Source organism: Rana temporaria, chromosome 1, assembly GCF_905171775.1.
Source record: "Rana temporaria chromosome 1, aRanTem1.1, whole genome shotgun sequence".
NCBI classification, from domain to species: domain Eukaryota; kingdom Metazoa; phylum Chordata; class Amphibia; order Anura; family Ranidae; genus Rana; species Rana temporaria.
In genome coordinates, this window is record NC_053489.1 from 348,413,468 (window position 1) to 348,440,277 (window position 26,810).

The following is a 26,810-nucleotide window of genomic DNA, read 5'->3' on the forward strand; positions in this document are numbered from 1 at the left end:
GACTATCAGACTATAAAGACTATGGCCGCTAGGTGGCGCTTCCATTGCGGTCGGCCTAGATTATGTAAATTAGTTTGTACGCCGATTCCCGAACGTACGCCCGGCCGCCGCAGTCGATTTACGCCGTTTCCGTAAGGCCTTAGGCGGCCTAAAGTTATTCCACCTATGAGGTGGAATAACAATGTTAAAGTATGGCCGCCATTCCCGCCGCGAGGTTCGAATTTTTTACGTTGTTTGCGTAAGTCGTCCGTGAATCGGGAGTTGCGTCGTTTACGTCCACATCGAAATCAATAGGCCCGTACGGCGTACTTAGCCGCAATGCGCACTGGGAAATGTAGGTGCCCGGCGCATGCGCAGTAGCAAAAAAACGTCAAAAACGTGAGGTCAAGCCTCATTACCATGAAACACGCCCCCCCCAACCCATTTGAATTAGGCGCCCTTACGCACGCTCGTTTTAGGCTACGCCGCCGTCAATTTAGCAGGTAAGTATATTGAGAATCATTACTGGCCTAGCTAATTTACGGCGGCGTAGCCTAAACACACTAAGCTACGCCGCCGTAACATTACACCAATGTACCTGAATCTACCTATATGTCTTTTTCTTTATAAATTATAATTTCTCTTTGAATGAAAACGAGTTTAGTATGCCATGTGGTGTGTAAGTTAGCCATAATTCTACAACTTTGGTTTTCCAACTCACCCATATGAATGTCCAACTAAAATGTTCTTTTTCTTGCCGTAACGCTTGAAAACGCATCTCATATCCTCTGCTAGAGCATAAAATGTGTAAGCTGCCCCAATTTGTGGAGCTGCACTAGATCCATGTCCCACCAAATCTGGGGCTACTACCTCATAGCCAAGTTTAGAGAAGAAATCAAGTTGTTCTTTCCATATATCAAGAGATCCACCAACACCATGAATGAAGAACAGGACTACATCAGAATGTGTGCCCTTACAGCTGCTGACTCGTCTTTGGCAATCAACCAGCACAACTTTCTTTGGCTTGCGTTTTCTGCGTCTGCCAGAAGGTACATCACTCTCTTTTCCTCCTCCACCATCATTGCCTGTACTAGTGTAATCAGAAAGCTCCACCTCCAATGTTCCAGCTTGCTCTGTGTTCCCATTACGGCAATGTAAGATTTCAGAACGAAGGGTGGCACCAAGGTTTTCTATCACTAGCTGACCATTACGATAGACAGTTATCCTCCTCTTGCAGTGAATTAGGCCTTTTCCTGAGTTCTTCGCTTCTTCTACTTCCTCTATATCTCCACCTCCAGGGCGAGAAGGCAAGACGTGTCGTACTCGTAAAACACGACCTGGCTTCACCTCCAGAAAATCGTAACCATCGCCTGTCTCTGATATATCTGCTGGACCTACAGAATTTGGTGTTTTGCCTGTGAGGCAGTACATTATACGTTCTGCTATGCTGGTCAACATGATGTCTCCTATAAAATGTCAAACAGCAAAATTAGTAAAAGTATGAATTTCTTTGGATATCGTATACACAACAATATTAAACAACTCACATGAATTCCAAATTATTTCCTAGTTAAAGTAATCATATCATGAGAGAAATACTGATGATTTCCATTACTGATTGGTTTCCTTCCCCACCCTATCTTTGGAACTCCTGTTGGGTTTTGTGATCCAGGGCTTTGTTGGGGACAATTAATCCTTACACTTCCTGTCATGCTGATAATAGTTTTACCACACAGGAAGTGAAAGAAAATCCAGTTCACAGGCAGCATTGGAAGTCTGAAGTGTTCTAGCCAACCCCCTACTCTACCACTAGAGAACATCATTTGTATTTCTGCCTGCGTTGCTATTGGGGACTTACTTCCTATTTGGTTAACCATTGCAAGAGTACAGGAAGTGAGGGTGAATCTCGAAGGATGGCCACACACTCTTAGGCCACGTATACACGGTCGATCCATCCGATGAGAATGGTCCGACGGACCGTTTTCATCAGTTTACTGCTGAAGCGGCCTGATGGTCTGATGTGCGTACACCATCAGTTCAAAATCCGATCGGGTCAGAACGCGGTGATGTAAAACACATGACGTGCTGAAAAAAAAATGAAGTTCAATGCTTCCAAGCATGCGTCGACTTGATTCTGAGCATGCGTGGTTTTTGAACCGATGCTTTTGTGTACTAACCATCGGTTTGGACCAATCGGTCAGCGGTCCATCGGTTCGATTTTAAAGCAAGTTCTCTAATTTTTGTCCGAAGGACAAAAGACCGATGGGGCGTACACATGGACGGTTTGGACCGATGAAACGTAACTTTGTTCCTTTTTTTATCGGTTTGGACCGATGGTGTGTACGCGGCCTTAGATTTCTCCTAATTAGCGCTGAAGGCCGAACACTAGAAATCTGTTGATCCCCCACATCCTTGCTAAATAGCATGGGTGGACAAATCTTTCAAGAGTTTTTATCTGAATACTTGTTCTGGGTTACTGACTCATAAATTGAGTTTACTGGATCTGCATGATGGCCAGGTAGCTAGCATTTTTAAAAATGAATTTACGAACTAAAGATATTAAAGGGTCTCGTCGGCATACACAAAGTGTATTAAACAGTGGTAAAGTTGCATGAGAGGCAAAAAAAATTCCAGATAACAATTGCCCTGTATAAAAAGCAAAGCAACGCCATGCAGTTATATGTACGGTAACTTATAAGGGTGCAGCTAACTCAGCAGTCAAACAAGATCAAGATCTAATAAAAAATTTAAAAGAAGAGAAAATAGGTAAAAGGAATGACAGAAGAAGAAAAAAAGGCAAATGGACGAATCAAGACCTGCACCATAATGATGTACATGACCATTATACAATATTTGTCAATGCAATGACAAATTGTGGGTTCAAGTTTGGTTCATGCCTAAAAGAATCTGTTCACCGTCAGTCTTTTTACATTTGCTAGTTATCTGCTAGCATCAAATCAGTAAGCTATTAATTAAAATAGGCTGTAATTTGGAGCAGGCAGTAAACAATTTATATAACAAGGCACGATGAGCTGAGCGGTTAACAGAACTTGGAAATCACACTGTGCAAAACAAAAAAAAACGAATGGCCAAAAACATCTGCAGACCTATAGGAGCTGAAAAGACGTTGATAGGAATACACAGACTGCAAAAGCCAGGGGGTGTCAAAGATTTCATAGCAAAGAAGAAAAGGAGAGTGCAGAGAGCTGCAACCAAAACCAGTTCTAACTTCTTTCTATAGTAGAATGAAGGACAGCATTCTACAATCTGGGTTTCTCTACCACCAGGCCGCCAGCATTTACTATGAGAAATTACAGCTTAAATGAATGAAACAGCCATGCCCTCACAATTCACTGAGTGTAATGTGTAAACTATTTAATTTAAGCTGTAATTTGTGTGTGCCCTGGGAAAAGGCAGGTCCTATAATAGTGTCATAGTGCCACCTGTGTGCGCCCGGGTCACAGTCAAACAGTCCTCCTCTTAGCCTTCGGCTCAACCCTCTCTCCCTCCTTCACTCTAGTCCTCCCATCCAACTCAGGCTAAGCTCCCATGGCCCGCTGTTTCAACGTTCAGGAGCCAGACACTGGTTGAGGCAAGAGAGCAAGCCAAGCAGCACCTGGTTTCAAGATGTTGGCTGTATAACCCTCTCTCCCTCCTTCACTCTAGTCCTCCCATCCAACTCAGGCTAAGCTCCCATGGCCCACTGTTTCAACGTTCAGGAGCCAGACACTGGTTGAGGCAAGAGAGCAAGCCAAGCAGCACCTGGTTTCAAGATGTTGGCTGTATAACCCTCCCAGCCCTTCCTCCATTTCTGCACAGTTCTTTATCCCAGTATCATGGCTAGCTACAGACTCCCAGAAGATGCTCTGCTCTGTTTTCCTCTCCGAATACACCTCCCTTAAAGGGAATTTTTGGAATGTGTAAATCACAAAGGTTATTAGAAATGTGACCAGCCAAGCAACATACATCTTATCCCACCACTGCTTTTCTCTGCTGTACTCATCCTTGAGGGTCTTGCTTACATTGAGTTAAGGTCAAGGTGGTCTACTTATTGCATTTTTAAGCATTCAATATTTTTTTCACACTTTACATATTTGGTCCCTCACAAGTCATTTATGGTGGAATTGTTGGTGATGCATGGAAAATGAGAGAGGGGGGAAAAGAAAGAAAGAAAGAAAGAAAGAAAGAAAGAAAGAAAGAAAGAAAGAAAGAAAGAAAGAAAGAAAGAAAGAAAGAAAGAAAGAAAGAAAGAAAGAAAGAAAGAAAGAAAGAAAGAAAGAAAGAAAGAAAGAAAGAAAGAAAGAAAGAAAGAAAGAAAGAAAGAAAGAAAGAAAGAAAGAAAGAAAGAAAGCTTTTACTTGAGTTTTAATAGCGGTCATTGTCATTATTTAAAATTACAGTAATTCATATTTTCCACTGATAACTCCCTTTTTAATACATGCTTTGCATTATTTGTACAAAAAGCTTCCACCACCTCCTCAATACACAATGTTCAGTTCTTGCTCATTTGCAATGCAAATCTATTCAACAATAGATTCCATAACAAGCAGGTACTGATATCTTGGCAGATAAAATTGTTATGATTTAGAAGTGTCTCCTGTTGAATGTTTCCCATAATCCATGCTGTTTGCAACATGGCACAGGTTCTATTTACCAAAAGATGCTTGCAGTCATGTACCCACAACAGCAAGGCAAGAGTGGTAATGGTGGGATACAGTGTTTACTGTGTTAAACTAGTCCACCTGTCGATGCATCTTGTGCACAGATTGACTGCAAAAGTAAAGCTATATGGGAAAGGGGTGGGCTTAGCTATATGAAGTAAGAGCAAGGGGTGGATTTACCAAGGGCAAAGTGCACAGTCAATTTGCCCTTGGTAAATCAACCCCCAAGTGTCTAAACACTTCAGATTTCCTTAAAGCTAAATTAAAGACATTTTTTTTTTTTTTTTGTGAAGTTGCACTAGTTCATCATGAGCCAATGTTTTCATTGCCAATACATATTCCATACTTGACTGATCCCTGTGGACCTAGGGTTGGCACCTCATCCCTTTAAACCCAAACACATATGAATTACACAGGTTTTGTGTATAATACATATTATAATATATAATAATAATTTTTTTCAAGGCCAATACATATTCAATACTTGAATGATCCCTGTGGACGTAGGGTTGCCACCTCATCCCTTTAAACCCAAACACATATGAATTACATTTTTGTTCTGTGGCTGATTAACCACTTCAGCCCCAGACCATTTGGCTGCCAAATGACCGTGCCACTTTGCGTCGCTTTAACTGACAATTGCGTGGTCATGCAACATTGCTCCCAAACAAATTGACGTCCTTTTTTTCCTCACAAATAGAGCTTTATTTGGTGGTATTTGATCACCTCTGCGGTTATTATTTTTTGCACTATAAACAAAAATAGAGCGATTTTTTTTTAAATAAAGCGATTTTTTTCTCAGTTTAGGCCGATGTGCATTCTTCTACATATTGTTGGTAAAAAAAAATGCAATAAGCGTATATTGATCGGTTTGCACAAAAATTATAGCATCTAAAAAATAGGGGGTAGTTGTATGGCATTTTTATTATTTATTTTTTATAGTAGTTATGGCGGCATCTGCAATTTTTTATCATGACTGCAACATTATGGCAGACACATCGGACACTTTTGACACTATTTTGGTACCATTCACATTTATACAGGGACCAGTGCTATAAAAATGCACTGATTACTGTATAAATGTGACTGGCAGGAAGGGGTTAACCAGTAGGGGGCAGGAAAGGGGTTAAGTGTGTCCTAGGGAGTGATTCTAACTGTGTGGGGGTATGGCTTACTGTGACATGTCACTGATCGCTGCTCCCAATGAGAGGAACACACAGCAGCACAGATGGCCACATGTGCAAGGTGCCTAAAAATTAAAGGGGTTGTAAAGGTAAAAAAAAAATCCCTAAATAGCTTCCTTTACCTTTTTGGGACCATTGACATTTTTTTTTTTTTTTTGGGAGGGTGGGAAGTTTATTTTTTCTTCTTTTTTTTTTATTTGTTTTTAATAAAAGGGGTGGTAAAGGTAGCCTCTTGAGGGGGAGGGGGCGAGCAGGAGTGTCAGGACGCCCACTAACACACAGCTCCTTTCTCTATCTGCAAAGTAGAGAGTGTCCTGACTTGCCTGCTCGCCCCCTCCCCCCTCAGGAGGCTTTCTCCACACCAGTGACGTAAATTAAAACCCCTTTAATTTACGTCACACACGCTTCTGACCTCAGGTGGCATATACATTCATTTTAAAGGATATATATATATATATATATATATATATATATATATATATATATATATATATATATATATATATATATATATATATATATATATATATATATATAGAATTTTTTATATATATATATAAAAAAAGGTTTTATATATATGTATTTTTATATATATTTTATATATTTGTATAAAATATTTTTAATATATTTAAAAAAAAATCCTTGCTCCATGTCATGGCACCCATTTGCTACCTGTAGATTTTTGCTGTAGCTAATTTCGATCTGGGGTTGCTGTTCAGTAGCTAATTTAGATCTGGGGTTGCTGTTCAGTAATTGTAACAGCTCCCCTTCCTGTTGTCTTGCGTTCTGATCCATCAGAAAATGGCGATCTACAGTTTCCAAGACATTTGCTACAACAAGACGGCAGCGGCCCCACTTCCGGCGGCTGGAATATGGCCGCTGCCCCACTTGTAATTGTCCCGCGGCCACCAGATGAGGATGGACGCTTAGTACCCTGCTGGGTACAGGGGGACATTGAGAGCTGACACTGGGGCTACGAGAAAATGGCCGCCATCCCACTTCCGGCGGTACTCTTATTAGCAAGAGATGCACGCCGATGCGGCTAAACCGTCCTTTCCTCTACAGTACTGGACAGACAGGGTGTGAAACTGAAACCCTGCTGCCCAGTGCTGTTGCACCCACAAATAGATGCTCTATGGGGCGTAAGATGCATCTATCTATCATAGTCACTAGGCCACAACAAAATGGCCACTGCCCCACTTCCTGTATATGGAAATGGCCACTGTCCCACTTCCAGCCCACTAACACGCCACCCTATATAAAGTACCCTCACTATACCTTTAAAGGGTCACTAAAGGAAAACATTTTTTTATCTAAATAGCTTCCTTTACCTTACTGCAGTACTGGTTTCATGTCCTCATTGTTTGTTTTTGCTTTGAAGTTGCTGTAATTCTGCTGTGATCTCCACACTTCCTGCTCGTCTGTTTCCTTATAACCATCGTACTGGGAGCTTTCTCACGGTGGTCTATAAGCTGTCATTACTGTGTGTCTAAAACTTCCCAGAACCAATCAGATTCATTTTAAAAACAAAACACTGCCCTGGATTTGTTTGTTTTTGTTCTGTGTGTCTCTCTACTTCACAGAAACATGAAGCCAGTTTAAAAGTGAAAGTGAAACTAGAGGCACATTATATGATTGATTTTTATCTACTTTTAATCATTTTTAAAAAGGAATCAGTTAACTTTTATGTCTCTATACCCTGTAAACAGTCATTTCAGCAAAAAAATGTTTTTCCTTTAGTGACCCTTTAATCACCCCTGAAGAAGTCACGAGAAGTGACGAATACGCGCATGAGTGTAACAAGGAGTCCACCAAGAGGTACCAGAGGTGACGTTGGCGAACACACTTTCCTTTTTACATGCCTGTTTTTATCACAGCTATGTGAGTACCCTTATGTATTATTTTTGTTAAATAAACCTTTTAAAACGGTACTGCACTATTGGTACTTTATCTCTCTGGGTGCGAGTCATTGTCACTCCTTGGACGTGACTACCGAGAGGGACCTGTCTCTTTGATTGCAGTCCATCTGGATAACATTCTATGCGGATACGATCGGAAAGTGCGTTTGGGTTTATATGCGGTTACCTTACAGCAGTAAGGTAAGGAGACATCCTCACTTACTCTGAAGAGAACACTGGAAACTCATCTTTTCTTCACGTTGTATTTTGTTTTGGCATCTACACCAGCACTTTTATTACTTTTTGGACTCTTGTTTATCTTCCTTTTTTTGTTATGCCCATAGGCTTTTGCTGCATGGACTTTTATCTTAGCCTATCTCAGCCACCTGTGTGTTGTGTTATGCACGTTGTACACCTTATTTTGCATTGGTACATTATTATATTATTGTATTTCACTTTATTATGAGGATATACCTAATAGCACTGGTGTTTTGAATTGATACACCCTTGTCAGCTAGCTTAGCTGTACTGAAATACGTTTACCTTTGATGTTATATGTCTTTGATTGGATTGTTATATAATCAATAGACAGACTATCTTTTCACATATTCACTTCCTCCACACGTTTATTCCATCCCCTATTTTATAGCGCAGCACTACCTTTCTTCACAAGGACTAAAACAAGCTGTCACTGACCACTGCAGCTGCAGGAATTGTGAAGCAATCCATTCTTGTCACTCTAGGAAAGTAAGGCCACTTTCACACTGAAGCGGCGGGTCCGTTAGCGGTAAAGCGTCGCTAGCCGGGGGGCTTTAAAACCAGAAGGTGTTAAAAAAGGATTAAAAGCGCTCCTGCTTAGCACCGATTTCAAAGGGGCGCCCATTCATTTCAATGGGCAGGGGTGGTGGAGGAGCGTACCGCCCCAGTGTGAAAGCACTCAGGCGCTATTTTTTGTGCAAAAACGCCTGAAAGTGGCCTTAGGGGTTGATTTAATAAAACTTTACAACCCCTTTATCTAAATAGCTTCCTTTACCATACTGCAGTGCTCTTTTCATGTCCTCATTGTTTGTTTTTGCTCTGATGTTGCTGTATTTCTTCTCTGTTGTGGACACTTCCTGGTTGTCCGTTTGGAGATAACCACAGTGATGGGAGCATTCTATCTGTGGTCAGTAACGTGCTCGCCCCCGTCCTCTGGACTACAGTTGTGCGTTAGCTCGCTCTGTACATCTTACAGACTTCAAGGAGGTGTGATTACTGTGTGTGTCTAAAACCCCACAGCACCTCCTCCCTTGGATCAGTTTCGTTTAGCAAACCATCACTGCCTCGCCTGGACCCCGCCCCCTAGCTTTTTTTTTTGTCCTGTTGTTGCTGCTGGCTTCTGTTGTTTATGGCTCTGTGGGTGGGTTTCCAAGCTTGAATATTAATCGTTGGGCGGTATAGTGGGAGGTATAGTGGGCGGTGTATTCAAAAACTGTGAGCGAGCTCTCGTGCCCGTTTTTCTAAACTGCGCATGCGTGATTTCACAACTCGCATTCGGCGCTCTATAAGTATTTATTCCAATCCAATTCCAATTCCAAAGAATACTGGGAAATGTAGTTCTAAGCACTACGGCGACGTCGTTCACACGAACGAGCGCCGAGATACAGGTAATCAACAGCAGAAACAAAACTAGAAACAGGTACATTATATGAATGAATTTAATCGCTTTTTAATTGGTTTTAAAAGGAATCATTAAACTATTCTGTCTCTATACCTTGCAGACAGACATTTTAGCAAAAAACATTTTTTTTTATTTACATTTCCTTTAAAAGTGTAAAATCTGGTGCATCTTTGCATAGAAACCAATCAGTTTTAAGATTTTTTTTTCAAAAAATAAGAGATACTTATGTCTCATTTTTATTTTGTTAAAATTAACAAACATGTCACACTTACCTGCCCTGTGTAGTGGTTTTGCACAGAGCAGCCCGTATCCTCCTCTCCTCCTGTCCCCCTTCGGTGCTCCTGGCCCCTCCCTCCTGTTAAGTTTGCTTGCTGTGGGGGCACCCGACCTGAGTCACAGCTCCCTTTGTCCATTCAGACATGGAGCCACAGCCTGGCTGCACCCCCTTTCTCTGCTCTTTTGCTGACTGACTTTGATTGACAGCAGCGGGAGACCATGGCGCTACGCTGCTGTCTCGCTGGCTCTAGAAGGGTCTTAAGTAAGTATTAGGTAGGTTGAGGGGGACTGCTGCACACGTTTTTTTTATCTCAATGCATTCTATAGATAAAAAAAACTTCTGCCATCTACAATGAATTTAATTTAACAACCCAATGGAAGAAGCTGATTGGCTACTACGCACAACTGACCAGAGTTTGGACTCTACGTTGATGTGCCTCGGAAGTTCAGTCCCCATCTTGGAGAAATGTCACATGATGTCTCTTCTGCAATAAAAAAAACCCTACCTGCCTGTTCACATCATGTATCATCACGTCTCTTCTGCAATAAAGAGCCTGCCTGTTTGCAATTTTATTTCAACTTTAGCATCACTGTAAGTCGCAGTCACTAGAAACCGCAGCTCCAAATCTTCTCCTCTTCTGTCTACTTCCTGCTTGGGTCCTTCTTCAGATGTACACCTCTGTATTATGTGGACATCTACTACTAAATGTCCATCAGCGGGGGTCCCCTTAGGATCCTGAAGAACACCAACATCAGCAGAGGGGAGTGAGGGAAGCAGGGGTCTTGGGCTTCATAGCACCCATGGATTATGAATCTGTGGTAACTAAGGACCTGGAGGGGGAATTAGGTGGGTATAAGTGGCTTTACAAGGTAAAGGGGAAAAAGGGCTAGAAGTTTGTGCCAGGGGTGGGTGGGAGGAACAGATAAAAAAAAAAAAACCTTTTGCCCAGAGTGGAGCTTTTAACAATAATTGCCACTATCATTGTGGACCAAGAACATTGCTAGAAAGATCACGAAAAAAGCTAGTACCATTTATGCTTAACTAGCTGTATTTGTTCGCATCCACCATTTAAGACGCATTGGCAGATCAAAGCTCTTTAATATAACCCTGCCAAGCTACTTCAATAACACTTGTGGATGGGTGCTGTTACAGAAATGGTGTTGCCATGGTGATAGAATGCAGCATGTAAAGCTGCAGTTTCTAGAATGAGGACCACTTGGCCTGAACAGTTCTTTTTCGTGACCTACTTAATACTAGCATCAGAAACATTTAACCATTAATTGAAAAACACGTCTTTAACAGTGTCATTTTTTTCTTTACCATTACATATATAATAACCACTAGACTTACATGGCTTTTATCCTATGATGCAAATTAAACAATTGCATTTTATAATTTGGTAAGTATTTTAACCACTTCCCTACCGAGTCATTGTAAAATGACGTCGGCGGGAACCTTTCATCTTTCAGATTGGACGTCATATGACATCCTTGCATATCCGGCCGCAAGGGGGGGCGGGCGCACCCACGCCGAATTGCTCGGACCCTTTGCGCGTGCCCGGCGGCCGCGATGTCCGCCGGGCACCCGCGATTGCCCGCAATCATGGCAGAACCATGGATCTGTGTGTGTAAACACACAGATCCATGTCCTATCAGCGGTGAGAAGACCAATGTGTGTTCCCAGTACAGAGGAACACACATCGATCTCCTCCCCTTGTGAGTCCCCCTCCCCCTACAGTTAGAACACATTTTAGGGAGCATATTTAACCCCTTCAGCGCCCCCTAGTGTTAACCCCTTCCCTGCCAGTCACATTTACACAGTAATCAGTGCAGTTTTATAGCACTAATCGCTGTGTAAATGTGAATGGTCCCAAAAATGTGTCAAAAGTGTCCGATATGTCCGGCGCACTGTCACGTCACAATAAAAAAAAATTGCAGATCGCTGCCATTACTAGTAAAAAAAAAAAATGCCATAATTCTATTCCCTATTTTGTAGACGCTAGAACTTTTGCGCAAACCGATCAAATACGCTTATTACGATTTTTTTTACCAAAAATATGTAGAAGAATACGTATCGGTCTAAACTGAGAAAAAACACTTTTTTTTTTTGTTTTTAATTATGATATTTATTAAATCAAAAAGTAAAAGATAGTGTTTTTTTTCTAAATTGTCGCTCTTTTGTTTATAGCGCAAAAGGTGATCAAATACCACCAAAAGAAAGCTCTATTTGTGGGGGGGGGAAAGGGTGTAAATTCTATTTTAAAGCGACGTCGCACGACCGTGCAATTGTCATTCAAAGTGCGACAGCGCTGAAAACTAAAAATTGGTCTGGGCAGGAAGGGGGTGAAAATGCCCTGTATGGAAGTGGTTAAACAAATGGTTGGAAACTGCCCCCAATTCCCTATTCTTAGCAGTAGGTGAAATTAGTCAATATACTGTACATAGCTCCCAACTGTCCCTGATTTGGAGCAATGTCACTCTGTCCCTCATTCCTCCTCATTTTGGTCTGATCAATATAGATGTATATAAAATACACTTTTTATCTATCAAAATTCCAAAAGTCCATATAAAGGAATAGTAGTGGTAAAGAAAAGCACTTGTGGGTTTAACTAATCTTGTTTTTTGTACAATTCTCCTTTAAGGGGGCGTGGCAATGGGTGTGTCCTGTGCCTGCATACTTTTGCTGATAGGTGTCCCTCGTTCCCATCTCAGAAAGTTGGGCGGTATGAATATAGGGTTAATTTACTAAAACTGGAGAGTGTAAAATCTGATGCAGCTGTGCATGGTAGCCAAACAGCTTCTAACTTCAGATTGTTCAATCAAGCTTTGACAAAAAAACCTGGAAGCTGATTGGTTTCTATGCACAGGTGCACCGGATTTTGCACTTTCCAGTTTTAGCAAATCAATCCCTATGGGCCAGTTTTTGTATTTGTTTAATAAAAGGCCATTGCACTAGCCTTAATAACCAAGACTGGTGCAGTGTTCAAAGCCTATACATTGATATTAATGACCTAGAAATTGTAGCTGTGCGTAGGATATATTAAAATATACTGTTATCCAGGGCTTATATTCAGGCATTATACTTTCATTGCATAGGTAGCGGTCTCCCTGACTTCCAAAGGCGTGATGGTGACCCCCAGAGCCAGGGAGAACTGACATTCCTCCTCAGGGTGCAGGTTACAATTCATAGTGGGTGTGGTGCAAGGTAAAAAGATTATGCGCCAGTCACTTTTTGTAAAAATTAAGGGCTAGATTCAGGTAGAATTAGGCGGGCGTAGCGTATCTCAGATACACTAAGCCGCCGTAAGTTTGAGCAGCAAGTCCTGTCTTCACATAGAACTTGCGCTGAAACTTACTGCGGCGCAGTGTAACTGGGCCGGCGTAAGCCCGCCTAATTCAAAATAGGCTGGTTGGGGACGTGTTCTATGTAAATTACTAGTGACCCCACGTATTTGACATTTTTAATGAACGGCGCATGCGTGGACCTATCCCAGTGCGCATGCTCCAAATGTCGTCAAATCGTCATGCTTTCGACGTGAACGTAAATTACAGCCAGCCCCATTCACGGACGAGTTACGCAAATGACGTAAAAAATTTAAATTTCGACGCGGGAATGACGGCCATACTTAACATTAACAATAGCATGTATTTGGTGGAATAACTTTAGGCCTGAAAACCCCTTACGTAAACGGCGTATCTTTACTGCGATGGCCGGGCGTACGTTCGTGAATCGGCGTATCTAGCTGATTTACATATTCTAGGTGTAAATCAGCATACACGCCCCTAGCGGCCAGCGTAAATATGCAGTTAAGATACGACGGCGTAAGAGACTTACGCCGGTCGTATCTTAGCAACATTTAAGCGTATCTCAGTTTGAGCAGATACGCCCGTCGTAAGTCTTTCTGAATCTGGCCCTAACAGTTTTATTTCTCTTAACATGAACGGTGGGAGAGAGGGTTAGGGCACAGGACACCCTTAGGCAAATGCAATAGCAATTAGGCAAACTCCATAGACAAAAATAGAACTGGGCAGACAGCAATACACATAAAGGGCCTTTACTAACTTGACAACCGGGCCTATTTTGGCACTTTCTTTGGCACTCTCCTTTATGTAAAAATCAAATTCTTTTTGCTAGAAAATTAATCAGAACCCCCAAACATTATATATTTTTTTTTTAGCAGACACCCTAGGGAATAAAATGGCGGTCATTGCAAATTTTTTTCCCCTCGCACGGTATTTGCGCAATAATTTTTCAAACGCCTTTTTTTTTTTTTAGGGAAAAAAACAAACAGTTTCATGAATTAAAAAATAACAAAACAGTAAAGTTAGCCCAATTTATGTAAAATGTTACGCCGAGTAAATAGATACCCAACATGTCACACTTATAAATTGCGCACACTCATGGAATGTCGAAATAAGATCTCGCGCCAATATGGTTTAAATAAAGTGAAAAATTAAAAAAGTAAATATATAACCAAGCTGCTCTCTGTGAAATTACATAAATGCAATTTTAAACAGTGGAGTGAAATATAGAGGCGCTAGGTAATAGTGTGTGAACACTAAAAATATTATGCATAAATACCTAAATATAAATGAGTGAGTATGAAGTAAAAATTGTATAAATCAATAATAGTGACCATATATAACAAAAATTAACCACAATAATTGTTAAAAACAATCAATAAATAGTATTGCACAATATAAAGTGAAAAATGTGCCAAGAAATAAATAGAAATAAAATAGAGTCCATATATGTATAATGATGAATCTTCAATAATATAGACAGAAGATCTTCCACCTTCACCAAGATATAAAAAGACCACCAAAAGTGCTCATGGATGGCACCTTACCGCAAATAATGGACCACTTTAACTAAAAAGAGGTCAATTAGGCAGATTGGAGATAATTTCCCAGGCTTAGATCCCTCAGTCTCAAAGTCTTGATAGCGCAACACTCCACGCCACATGAGGTATTAAAACAAGAGAAGGAAAAAATCGCCATAGAATAATATTGTTTTTTATTGTATAAAACAGAAGAACAAACGCCAAATGGCCTCTTACTTGATGGGGTGCCTAGCCCCGGCACTGAGGTTGAAGGCGTGGGTATTATGGGGAGATGAGATGGAGTCCTGTCACCGGCATAAAACATGCAGAGCCGCAATCGCATGGTTGGCGTGCGTTCCACCCTCCAAGGTTGGAGAACCAGCAGGACCAGGAAGTAGGTGGGTCGAGCGTGACCTGTAAGCCTCGACGTACGTTTCGTGATGATGTCACGTCGTCAGGAAGCATACAGCGTCGCGCTCAGGGTCTGTCTTAAAGGCCCATCAATCAACTAAAGTGGGAGGGGATCAGAGGGGCTGCAACACTCAGTCCCGGATCAAGCAAACCTGGACATTGTAATAATCAATGCGTATATGCCAGTGAACTAGATATAAACAAGATTGGAATGTCGCCAAACTTCGGTACTTAAAAATCTCCATAGGCAACGCTCTAATTTTTTTTACAGGTTACTATTTTCGAGTTACAGAGGAGGTCTAGTGCTAGAACTGTTGCACACGCTCTAATGCACGCGACGATACCTCACATGTGGGGTTTGAACGCCGTTTACATATGTGGGCGGGACTTGCATGCGTGTTCACTTCTGTGCGAGAGCTACCGGGGACAGGGGCGTTTTAAAAAAAATGTCTTTAATTTTATTTTTATTTTACTTCATTTTTTTATTTTTACACTTTTTTTTTTATCACTTTTATTCCTATTACAAGGAATGTAAACATCCCTTGTAATATGAATCACTTTGACAGGTCTTCTTTATGGAGAGATGTGGGGTCAATAAGACCCCACATCTCTCCTCGAGGCTTACAAGCATGAAATCGGTGAAAAAAAATTCACCGATCACATGCCGACAGCCGCAATTGCAGCTTTGTTTACTTGCGGGTACTGGGCGTGACGTCATAACGTCACGCCCGGGCCTCCGACGGTCATAGAGATGAGTCATCTCTATGCTTCCCAGACAGTGTCGGCCGATTCGCTCTCCGGGCCCTCGATGGCACGGTAGAGCCCGGGGAAGCACTGGATAGCGGCGGGAGGGAACGTCCCCTCCTGCTGCCTATAAGAACGATCAAGCGGCGGAACTGCCACTTTGATCATTCGTATAGTGCACAGAATCGGCGGCTGAAGACGGTGATATCTGAATGATGCCTGTAGCTGCAAGCATCATTCAGATATCACCGCACAAAGCCGAGGCCGTTAAAAGATAGCCTCCGGTTGTAAAGTGGTTAAAGTGGTTGTAAAGCGCTTTTGACTGCTTCTACCTATAGGTAAGCCTAGAATAAGGCTTACCTATAGGTAGTGGAAATATCTCCTAAACGTGCGCCGTGCCATGTCGATTCCAGGCCTGCAGATGGGCAATCGGAGCCCAGAATACAGGGCACACACACAGGGGGACATGTGTGCCAATACCAGGGGTGTGTGGAAGGAATCGGATGACAGCGCAGCCACCCAAATACTTTCACCTGACAATCCGAAGGCTGCCTGTCTTTTTTACACACAATCCCGGAGGCTGCAGCCCCCGTCTGTACTGACCTGGCAGCGAACGGGTTAAAAAAAATGTAATAGAAAAAACTTATACCAACAGGCATGTCTCTAGGAATGGCACCTGTGGGCACATGCCTACAGTGTCTAGTGGAAAATCTGGCTCTGTGCACAACTGACTACCCTTGTATGTCTCTATCCCCCTTTACAACAATGCAAACAAAGAGAAAAGTAGAAATGCACTAACCTATAACAACATATTAGCAATCATTGCCTTGACTACTCCATACCAATTAAATAAAATCTGCTACTATGGTTTATGGTAGTTTGTACATTATCAGTGCTCTTTGCAGTGTTAATAAAAGCAATGTAAAGTCAAGCCACAGCAAACAGTCCAATGGGAAAAAGTAAAAAAAACGTAAAAAAAAAAAACATTAAATACCCAATTTTTAACTTATCTGAAGATTACATCCTCTGAGGAATCAAGTTAATTTTAATTAGCCAGAGACACTGTCAAGAACAGGAAGGGGACATGCAGCAGTGACACCAGCTGTATGTGGGTCGTCATGTACATTTGTACTGCATTCACAGGAGCACTAAGAAGGGTGTCAACGCTCCCCTGTCTTTAAGCCAGTACAGTAAGTGTTGCCACTGTTAAAAAAGGAAGTGACATTCTTGCTGTGCATACTGACGGGATCAACTGGTAATATAAGTTTTGACTTTAGAGGGAGGAGTCTAAACATGGCACCAGCAGAGAGCTCAGGCTAGGAGCTCCAGGCCTCCAGACCTAATCACTCCAGAGAACAGAGCAGAGCGGTGTAGGCATGGTATGTGGGTGGATCCAAGTGCGGACAGAGAGGCTCGACTGGAGCCGAGGCCCGAAACCGGGTAGCGGAAAGTGAGGTCGGGAAAGCTCGGCTGCACCAGACAAATTGACGGGGGCCCGGCAGGAGCGCAGGGGCCCGGTCTCGGCGGGAAATAGAAGCAGATCAGTGTACCGGGAGCCAGCCACCCAGCAACCCCCCCACCCCACCCTATCCCTGAAAGAGGAGGAGAGAGGAAACATTATCCAGGAGCCAGACCAAGAAACCAGCAGACATTCACAATACATTCTCAGATCCGCATATACCTCAGAGCGGGGAACAGAAGTAGTGAGTCCCCCCTTATTGTTTTTACTTAGACTGAAAAAAATTAAATAAAAAAAATAATGCTGAAAGACTGTCAGTACACTAATATTAAATAACAAACAGAAGTGGAAGTTAACAGAAGAGGAACACATAAAAGGGGGTGACAAGAAAGGAGAGAGTAAAATAAAGAAATTCTAACATGTAGGAAAGAACAGCAAGAGGAGGGGCAATGGAAAAACTACCTAAAATAAGCTTAAGCCCAGGCCCTATAGAAAATGCCTCAAAAAGGGCCCTCTGAAAAGCAAGTAATTGAAAAGCAATAAGGAACTCGCGGAAGACAAGTAGAAGCTAAAGAAAAAACTGACACAGTAGACTATCATCTGACACTAGTATACTCGGTCAGTCAAGAATAGATCAAGAAATTGAAAATGATAGGGAGAAGGGAGATCAACAGTTAAACGACTAATTACCCACAAAAATAGAAATGGCATCCATGTTAACCGTCTTGGAATGTGCTTTAAAGGAAAAATGGAAGTCTTCAAGAATGGTCAAAGGGAATTAGCATATAAACTGGAAGACCAGGAGAATAGAGACTGAAGGAAAAGCCTGAGAATCCGGGGCCTACCAGAGTGAACACAGGGATAGGAAAGATGCAGACAATTTGAGGTGGGGGGGCAAGATAAAAAAGGATGGAGGACCTGGATAACTAGCGGGTGCCAGACCCACATCCCAAAGCAAGGGAGAGGGTCAGGTGTGGGTGTCAAATAAAGCACCACCTCAGGGCAAAAGAGCAGGATGGGCATAGAGGGCCCATAGAGGTACAACAAGATGCTGCTCTAAGGCCTGGAGAAGTTAAAAAATAGGAGGGGGGGGGGGATATGGTCCTAATGTATAAGATCACTAGGAGGGGGAGGGGGGGAAGATGGCTACAGGAGAAGAATATATAGTGCCAAGGATATGGAATGTTTTTTGTTTTTTCTTGTCTCTCTCCCTCTCTCTCTGGTCCTAGGTCTGGGTCCCTGTCTTCTGGCCTCAAGGAGCTCCTCTGAACTCGCCTTCGGACGGGGCTGGGAAGGGAGAGGAAAGGAGATGGGGAGGAGAGGAACAGAAGAGATAATATGACAACATTACATTTTTTAACATATAATGTTAGAGGGCTAAACACCCTAGAAAGAAGACATAAGGTATTTAAAGAAATGAAACGGTACTCAGCAAGTATAATATTTCTACAGGAAACACATTTAGCATTAGCTTAAAATATAAAGTTATATTCTAAATGCATGGTATTATGGGGATTCCCCCACTAAAAGAGCAAAGGGTATTGCAATAGGTATGGCAAGAGAAATAGGGTTTTTATTAGAAGAGAGGAAGGTGGACCCAGAAAGGAAAGTTACAGGGACAAATGGAGTGTACAAATGTCTGGTAAGATGGCACCGGATAAAGTACAGAAATGTCAACCAGGGAAATCCTACCTGTGTTGGAGAGGGTTTGGTCAGAAAGGCCCACATATGGTGGAAGTGCCTGAGGATAAGGGAATATTGGCATGAGGTACAACAGAATGTGGGAGAGATTATAGGATCAGAGATTCCTGACGACTCATGATTTTGTTTATTCCATAATGTAAACACCACAAAAAAAAAACAATATAAGAATTCAGTTATACCATATTTAATAAATGCAGCAAAGGGGGCAATACCAAGAAAATGGTTAGACCCACAGAATAGAATATACATATAAAATGGAATATCTGAATCGTAGATAAGAAGATCCGGTAGAAAGATTTGCTAATATATGGGGAAAGTGGATAGAATTTAAGAAAACTAGGAAATATGCGGAATGCCTGGTAGAGTAAAGAGAAAAGGAGAGGGGGAGATGAGAAATAGGAGTAAATGCCACATATGGGATAATAGGGGGAGGGAAGAGAAGGGGGTGGGAAATGGGGCAAGAGAGACATGTATGTTTTTCTAGGGTCATGTGTTTAACTATGTGAAATCTAGAAGTTTCTTCTTTTTTTATATACAGTAAAACCTTGGATTGCAAGCATAATTCGTTCCAGAAACATGCTTGTAATCCAAAGCACTTGTATATCAAAGTAAATTTCCCCATAAGAAATAATGGAAACTCAAATAACGTGTTCCACAACCATTTATTCATAGGTCCTTCCGTTTAAAGTTCATATAAAAAGATTATAGCATTGTGACTAGGTTGTGTAACCATAAAATATCCATCCACAAATGGAAGCCTCCACAAGGGAATTAGAAGCAAAATCCAGCAGGAGCTACAGAATATAAAAGAGAAGAGAGGAGTATAGCAAGTGTAGCAATATGTTGCTAAATGTTGCATCTTCATTAAAGGAGTTGTAAAGGAATTTATTTTTTCACCTTAATGCAATCTATGCATTAAAGGGGTTTTCCACCCATTTTTTAAGTTTATTAAAAGTCAGCAGCTACAAAAAGTGTAGCTGCTGGCTTTTAATAAACTGACACTTACCTGCTCCTGCGTTCCAGCGACACGCCGGCCGGGGGTCCGCTCCTCTCCCCCCCTCCCCGGTCGGCGTCATTATTGTCACTGTGGGCACCCGGCCGTGACAGCTTTCGGCTTCACGGCCAGGCACCCACTGCGCATGCGCGAGCGGCGCTGCTTGATTGGACAGGCGATCGCCTGGGACCTGTCACGTGTCCCAGGCGATCGCCTACAGGGAGGGGCTGACAAAAGGCGATATGACGTATCGCCTTTGCAGCCCCTCGGCGGAAGGAGGAAGTGGGACAGGAAGTCCCCTTCTCCTGAAGCCCCCACTCCTCCCCCCCAAAAAAAATGACATGCCAAATGTGGCATGTAAGGGGGAGAGGAGTGGGTTAAGAGGAAGTTCCGTTTTTGGGTGGAACTCCTCTTTAAGGTGAAAAAACATCTGCTGCTGCCGCCCCCCCCCCCCCCCCCGAGCCCCCGTTATACTTACTTGACCACTCGAAAGTCACACTCAGTCTGGCCGCTGATTGGCTAGAGCGGATGGATTGAGAGCAGCGCAGCCATTGGCTGGTGCTGCTGTCAATCACATCCAGTGACGTGCCGCGGGGCGGGGCCGAGTGATACAGTGAGCGGCTATGGCCGCTCGCTGTATCATGGGAGCGCACACGCAATTCGTGACCACCATGCGAGCTCTTGCATGACTGTGGTTACTAATTGCGGGGAGGACCAGAGACAACCACAGAGGGACCCCAGAAGACAAGGATCGGGGGCACTCTGTGCAAAACGAACTGCACAGTAGAGGTAAGTATCACATGTTTGTTATTTTAAAAAAAAATGTCCTTTAGTGACCCTTTAAATGTAACCATATTGCTACACTTAGAGGCACCTCTCTTCTCTTTTATACTCAGTTGTGACATGATGCTACTCTTATATCAAGACATTGCTTGTATATCAAGTCAAAATGTATTAAAACATGTTGCTTGTCTTTCAAAACGCTCTCAAACCAAGTTACTTTAAAACCAAGGTTTTACTGTATATGGAAAAACAAATAAACTTTAAATAAGAAGCCAAAAGAATATTTGTAAGCTCATGCAGGAAAGCTCAAAATCGGATGTGCCTGTATTACATAAGACGTGTCTTTATATTTTGAGCCAAAACATTCCTCAATAACCAATACAGTTCATGGCTTATCTTTTCTTGCCAGGGAGTAGGCTGTACTGGATGTGATGATTCACATACATACAAATCTGTGCTTTCAGACACAGCTCTGACCTACTTCCCAGAGACCTACTTGTGTAGTTATGCAGAAAAGGCAAACTAAATTAACTGGATATTATATGTCAACTGTCACTATACAAATGATCTAATTTACAGATATCCACACACACACACACAATTAGCATGCTTAGATCATAATAAACACTTTAAACAGAAATCAGACAGTGGAGTAACCTATATAAGTCAATCAGAATGCATCTTTAACTGATCTTGCTATAGTAAACTGTCTGATCGGGTGCTATGGGCTGCTGGACCTTTTGCATTGTTTCACTTAGTAAAACTGTTTGTCGTAATGCATGGTGTGTTAAAGGAAAATCAGTTTTCTCATAGGAATGTGGCACGGTCGATTTGATTTAAATCAAGTTGATTTAAATCACTAGTAAACCATGATTTGTAAAGAGCAACTGTCACCTCTGTCCCGCACCAGCTCCTCCTCTAACCCGCTGTTGGCTCACTGACAGTCCCATTCACTTTAATGGGACAGCTGTTGATGCGCCAGTGACACAACAAGGTGAGGGACGTGGCAGCAGCAGGTGAATTGATGCCCGCTAACAGGCGCTGCCATGATGGATCTGAAATAACAGGTGCTCATTAAATCTTTAATATTTGCGAACAAAATGAAGGTTTCCTATTTAGAATAACAAGCTGTCAGGTTAGTAAACAGTGATATCAGAACTGATTTTAGGTTTAAAGGTTAATCACACATAGTTGGAGAACTACTCAAATTATTTTATTTAATTAAAACAATAACATTGCAGATGCATGTTATCTCAACTTGCGGTGCTTGGATTCATTAAATGAGTTTACCAAAAATGTAAATATTGCAGAATATACAGCCTCATGCTACATAACTAAGCTCCATTTCATGCTGAATAAACTAAAATAATAATGTATCTTAAATAGAAAACTATCTTTAGATAAAAGCATTTCCTTAAAATAAAAAATAAATTTAAAAAATCAGATTTAAATCACAAAAATCCAATTTAAATCAAAGAATTACGATTTAAAAAAAAAAAAATCAATGTTTTTTCATCCAGCCTGGAATGGCGGGTGTGTGAAGTCTAGGGGCCAGATTCTGGTACAATTGCGGCGGCGCAACATAACCCGTTTACGTTACACCGCCGCAAGTTTTCAGTGTAAGTGCCTGATCCACAAAGCACTTACCTGTAAACTTGCGGCGGTGTATCATAAACACGTCCGGCGCAAGCCCGCCCAATTCAAATGGGGCGTGTACCATTTAAATTAGGCGCGCTCCCGCGCCGGACGTTCTGCGCATGCTCCGTTCGCAATTTTCACCGACATGCTTTGAGCGAAATTACGGCGGAGCGACGTGTTTGTGAATCGCGACGTGCGTAACGTACTTACGCCGAAAAAAAAATAATTCAAAATCGACGGCCATACTTTAACATGGTGGAGTAATTTTACACCATGTTAATAGCACACTTAACTTTGCGACGGGAAAAAAAGACTTGCGCCGACGTAACGAACGCGAAAACCTTTGTGGATCGCCGTAACTGCTAATTTGCATACCCGACGCTGGAAAACGACGCGAACACCCCGCTCCTATACCGCTCCAAAGATGCGGCTAGCAGGACTTTTGGAGCGGTCCTGCTAAGGCACCGCTTCAGTGTGAAAGCCTTCGTCGTTCTTTTTCCTGTGTTGTTAACCGAAGGCCAGCAAATCCTTCCAACCAAGTAGCCAGTTTGCATTGATTGGCTACAGATTAATGAATATTTATTCTTACTGAATTAAAGACCGCCAGTATGGTTCCCTTGGATTAAAGACCTTGTAATCTGCTGTACAAGGGCTAGAATGATTTGGGGTTCAGTATGGCGTGCTAACCTGGGGCACACAAAAGGATTACAGTGCATTTTTTCTCTTTCTCCCTCCCTGCTACACAACAGGCCTGTAATGACTTTTGTAGACCTTCAGTCTGAAGGCTTCAGATGCTGCTGGCTTCCAGTCTGCATTCTAGTGGTGTATAGCTACTTGCTTATCATTACAGAAGCTGCACTGACCATGCTTGTTTACATGATACCTGCAAAATCCATCCCTGGGGTATTCGGTAGAAGTCTGCAGAGCAAACCCAAGATGCCTTCTTACTAATGTATTGCAGAACACTTCTCTGCTGGCTTGCATACTAGATTACTGCAGTCTATTTACTGAGCGAATAACCTTTATACAAGTACCAAAAGGCAGCTAATGCATCCATACTGTACTTTCACCCTTTCTAAGGTTACATGGCCATAATACACCCAGATAGGAAATATATTTTCATGACCGCAATAATTACAAATCTGCATAGAAATGTATTTCCAGTAGTTTCTAAATAAATCCTGTAAACAAATTAAAATTATTTCCAAGTTTTTTTAACTGCATAGTATTCTCCCTTTGTTATCTCTTGTCACATAAGTAGGTCAGAACAGAACACATTTGTGTATGTGAATCATCATCACCAGCATAGCCCACACTCTGTCTGCAGCAATGTACATTACAAGAATAAAATGAACATGCACTTTATTTTTAGTCTGCAAACATCAAATGGATTAGCAAAATCACTGGATGTGCAGAATCCTGCAGACAGACTGCAAGTGATGCATGAAGTATACACTTGCACAGGCATCCAAGTAAATAAAGGGCCAATTATTCCCTGCCAGAAGAGATTGTATGAAGAATAAAAGGTATGCAGGCACCCCAGTACAGAAAGAGTTAACCTTTCCCTGCCAGGATAGACTGCATAAGAGAATGAAGGTACACAGGCATCCCAGTACAGAAAGAGTTAACCTGTCTCTGCCAGGATAGATTGCATAAGAGAAGGAAGGTACACAGGCATCCCAGTACAGAACGAGTTAACCTTTCCCTGCCAGGATAGACTGCATAAGAGAATAAGGGTACACAGGCACCCCAGTGCAGAAAGAGTTAACCTTTCCTGCCAGGATAGACTGCATAAGAGAATGAAGGTACACAGGCATCCCAGTACAGAAAGTGTTAACCTTTCCCTGCCAGGATCGATTGCATAAGAGAATGAAGGTACACAGGCATCCCAGTACAGAAAGAGTTAACCTGTCTCTGCCAGGATAGATTGCATAAGAGAATGAAGGTACACAGGCATCCCAGTACAGAAAGAGTTAACTTTTCCCTGCCAGGATAAATTGCCTTTGGGCATAGAGCTAGGGGTGGTCTGCATGCCCTGTTACACAGATGCCAACACTGGGTAGTTTGCATGTAATACGATTTAACTGGTAGAATGTATAAAATGGTCCTAAAAATAGGGTCTATTTATAAATGTGTTCATCCAACTTTCACCCAAGATTCGCACATTTTTATAATTGGATTCTATTGGAAAAATTGTGTGATTTCTGGGTGAGAACTGCTTAAATCTTAGATGAATATATTCAGAAGTAGACACGATTTTTATGAATATTTTAATTCTACCAGTTAGATCCACATTGGCCTGTTACACATATGCACCCAAATCAAAGCGCATTATATTGGTTTACCCTATATGGATGTAAGGTTAATATTTTGGGAATTACCTATAAACATTTTTCACTATAAGAAAATCTAGTAAATATTGATACACAATATTCTGTTTTCATAGCAAGACCCAAAACAAACAGACTCCAGTAAATGGCATGAATCGTGTTGCATATTGTACTGGTTGGGCACCCCTGTTGTGGGCAATCCAGCCTCTGTGCATCATGAAGATCAAGTCACACAGAAAACATTCATGGCACTTTCCTGGAGCTGTCAGTGCTTTAAATGTCACAGGCATGACAGCTAAGCAGAGGCAATCACTGGGTTAACAGCTCCTATAAACAAAATCAGCCTGCACTTGTCTCTGGGAAGTGGAAGGTTAAAGTCACATAGACCCCCCAAAAAAAATCAAAGATATATATGAGGGGTGCACCTACCTCATTTATTGTCACGATTTTTGGTGCTCCTGAATTGGATTTGTTTGTTGACAAGGATCTGGCTGGTAGATGGATAAAGAGAGCAAATCCTGCAGTGGCAATCTGCTGCTGAGGCTAATTCTCTTACCCTGCACCCACCGCCTTGCTTTACAATCACATTAAAGCATGTGAAGCAACCTTGCTACTTGCTTGTTGTTTCCCCATCTAAAAACCCCCCTAAAGATGTAAACCTTCTCCTGCCCCCCTACATGCTGTTGCCATACAGAATCTGAAGTGGAAACCTCCTAGAGGTGTGTGCAGAAAGGAACACAGAGGATCAAGCACCTATCAGCAGCCATTGCAGGCAGCCAGAGCCAGCCAATAAGAGGAAGAAAGCAGAGTAACTTAGTAACAGCACTGTATCCAGTCACTTGTATAGGATGTGACAGTTAACTCCTTCTCTGCTGATCGCTGGCCTAGCTTACTGTATAATGACATTTAAAAATAGCTTTGTAGGTCTATAGTCTTGCTCTTAAAGTGTATGCAATCTCTAACAATACATTATTCTCACCTGTTCCTTTTTGGTTAAATACACCATTTTATTAGAGCCTTTTATTATATCTGTTGGACAAGTGCAAAATAAATAAATAGCCGTTGATCCAGCTAGAAATCTTTTGAACGTATAACTTCCTGCGCTTTCTGCCTCTGGACTGTTATTCCTTAGCAACCTTCCCTCATTGGACAAAAAAAAAAAAAACTCCCCTTGTTATGGACAAGAGGGAAGTGTGGTGTAGTTACATAGGTTATAAAAAGACCATCTAGTTCAACCAATAACAGGAGGGGGGGGGGGGGGGGACATGGGTTGATTTAATAACACTGGAGACTGCAAAGTCTGGTGCAGCTGTGCATGGTAGCCAATCAGCTTCTAACTTCAGCTTCAATTAAGCATTAGTAAAAAAAAAAAAAAAAAAAAAACTGCACCAGATTTTGCACCCTCCCTTATTAGTAAATCAACCCTATCAATGTTTTGAAGACCTAATGCACCCCCTGTCCTAGGGTCATAATGCTGCTTAATACGAGTATAACCCTAGGACAGGCAGTGAATTGAAGCGGTTTGAAAAAAAAAAATTATATATATATATATATATATATATATATATATATATATATATATATACATACATATACATATACATATACACACACACACACACATATACATATATACATATACAGTAAAACATTGGTTTGCGAGCATAATTTTTTCCAGAAACATGCTTGTAATCCAAAGCACATTTATATCAAAGCATTTTTTTACAGGGTATAAAAGAGAAGAGAGGCACCTCTAAGTGTAGCAATAAGTTGCTAACTGTTGCGCATTCATTAAATGTAACAATATTGCTACACTTAGAGGCTCCTCTCTTCTTTTTTATACTCAGTTGTGACATGACGCTACTCTTATATCAAGACATTGCTTGTATATCAAGGCAAAAATTATTAAAACATTTTGCTTGTCTTGCAAAACGCTCTCAAACCAAGTTACTTTCAAACCAAGGTTTTACTGTGTATGTATGTATATATATATATATATATATATATATATATACACACACACATATATACACATACATATACATATACATATACATATACACACAGTAATACATACTGCAGTTTACCAATCTTTTTTTAACAACAAGGTTGACATTAAGATACTCGGTCACAAATCAGGGGAATTGAATACACAGGCATCAGAATAAAAAAATATAAAATAAAACAATATTCAAGTACAGCACATTGGGTACAGTAAAAAAAACGAAAACAGAACAAAAACAAAAATAAGGGTATGTAACTACAC

The 26,810-nt window shown here is 41.6% G+C and overlaps 1 protein-coding gene across 3 annotated transcripts in view; it reads right to left on the reverse strand.

Moving 5' to 3' along the window:
* The window catches only part of ABHD8 (abhydrolase domain containing 8), a 42,277-nt gene extending 16,567 nt beyond the window's left edge, over window positions 1-25,710 (reverse strand). Inside the window, exons 1-2 of one of the 3 annotated variants that reach the window (XM_040320408.1) lie at window positions 25,524-25,710; window positions 701-1,445 (exon numbers count right to left, since the gene is read on the reverse strand). In XM_040320408.1, coding sequence (XP_040176342.1) covers window positions 701-1,437 — 737 coding nt within the window. In that variant the 5' untranslated portion in view covers window positions 1,438-1,445; window positions 25,524-25,710. Of the gene's footprint in view, window positions 1-700; window positions 1,446-7,155; window positions 7,179-24,973; window positions 25,323-25,523 lie in introns of those variants that run through there. The other 2 variants (XM_040362367.1, XM_040320418.1) reach the window with 2 other exon arrangements.
* Window positions 25,711-26,810: the final 1,100 nt, after the last annotated feature.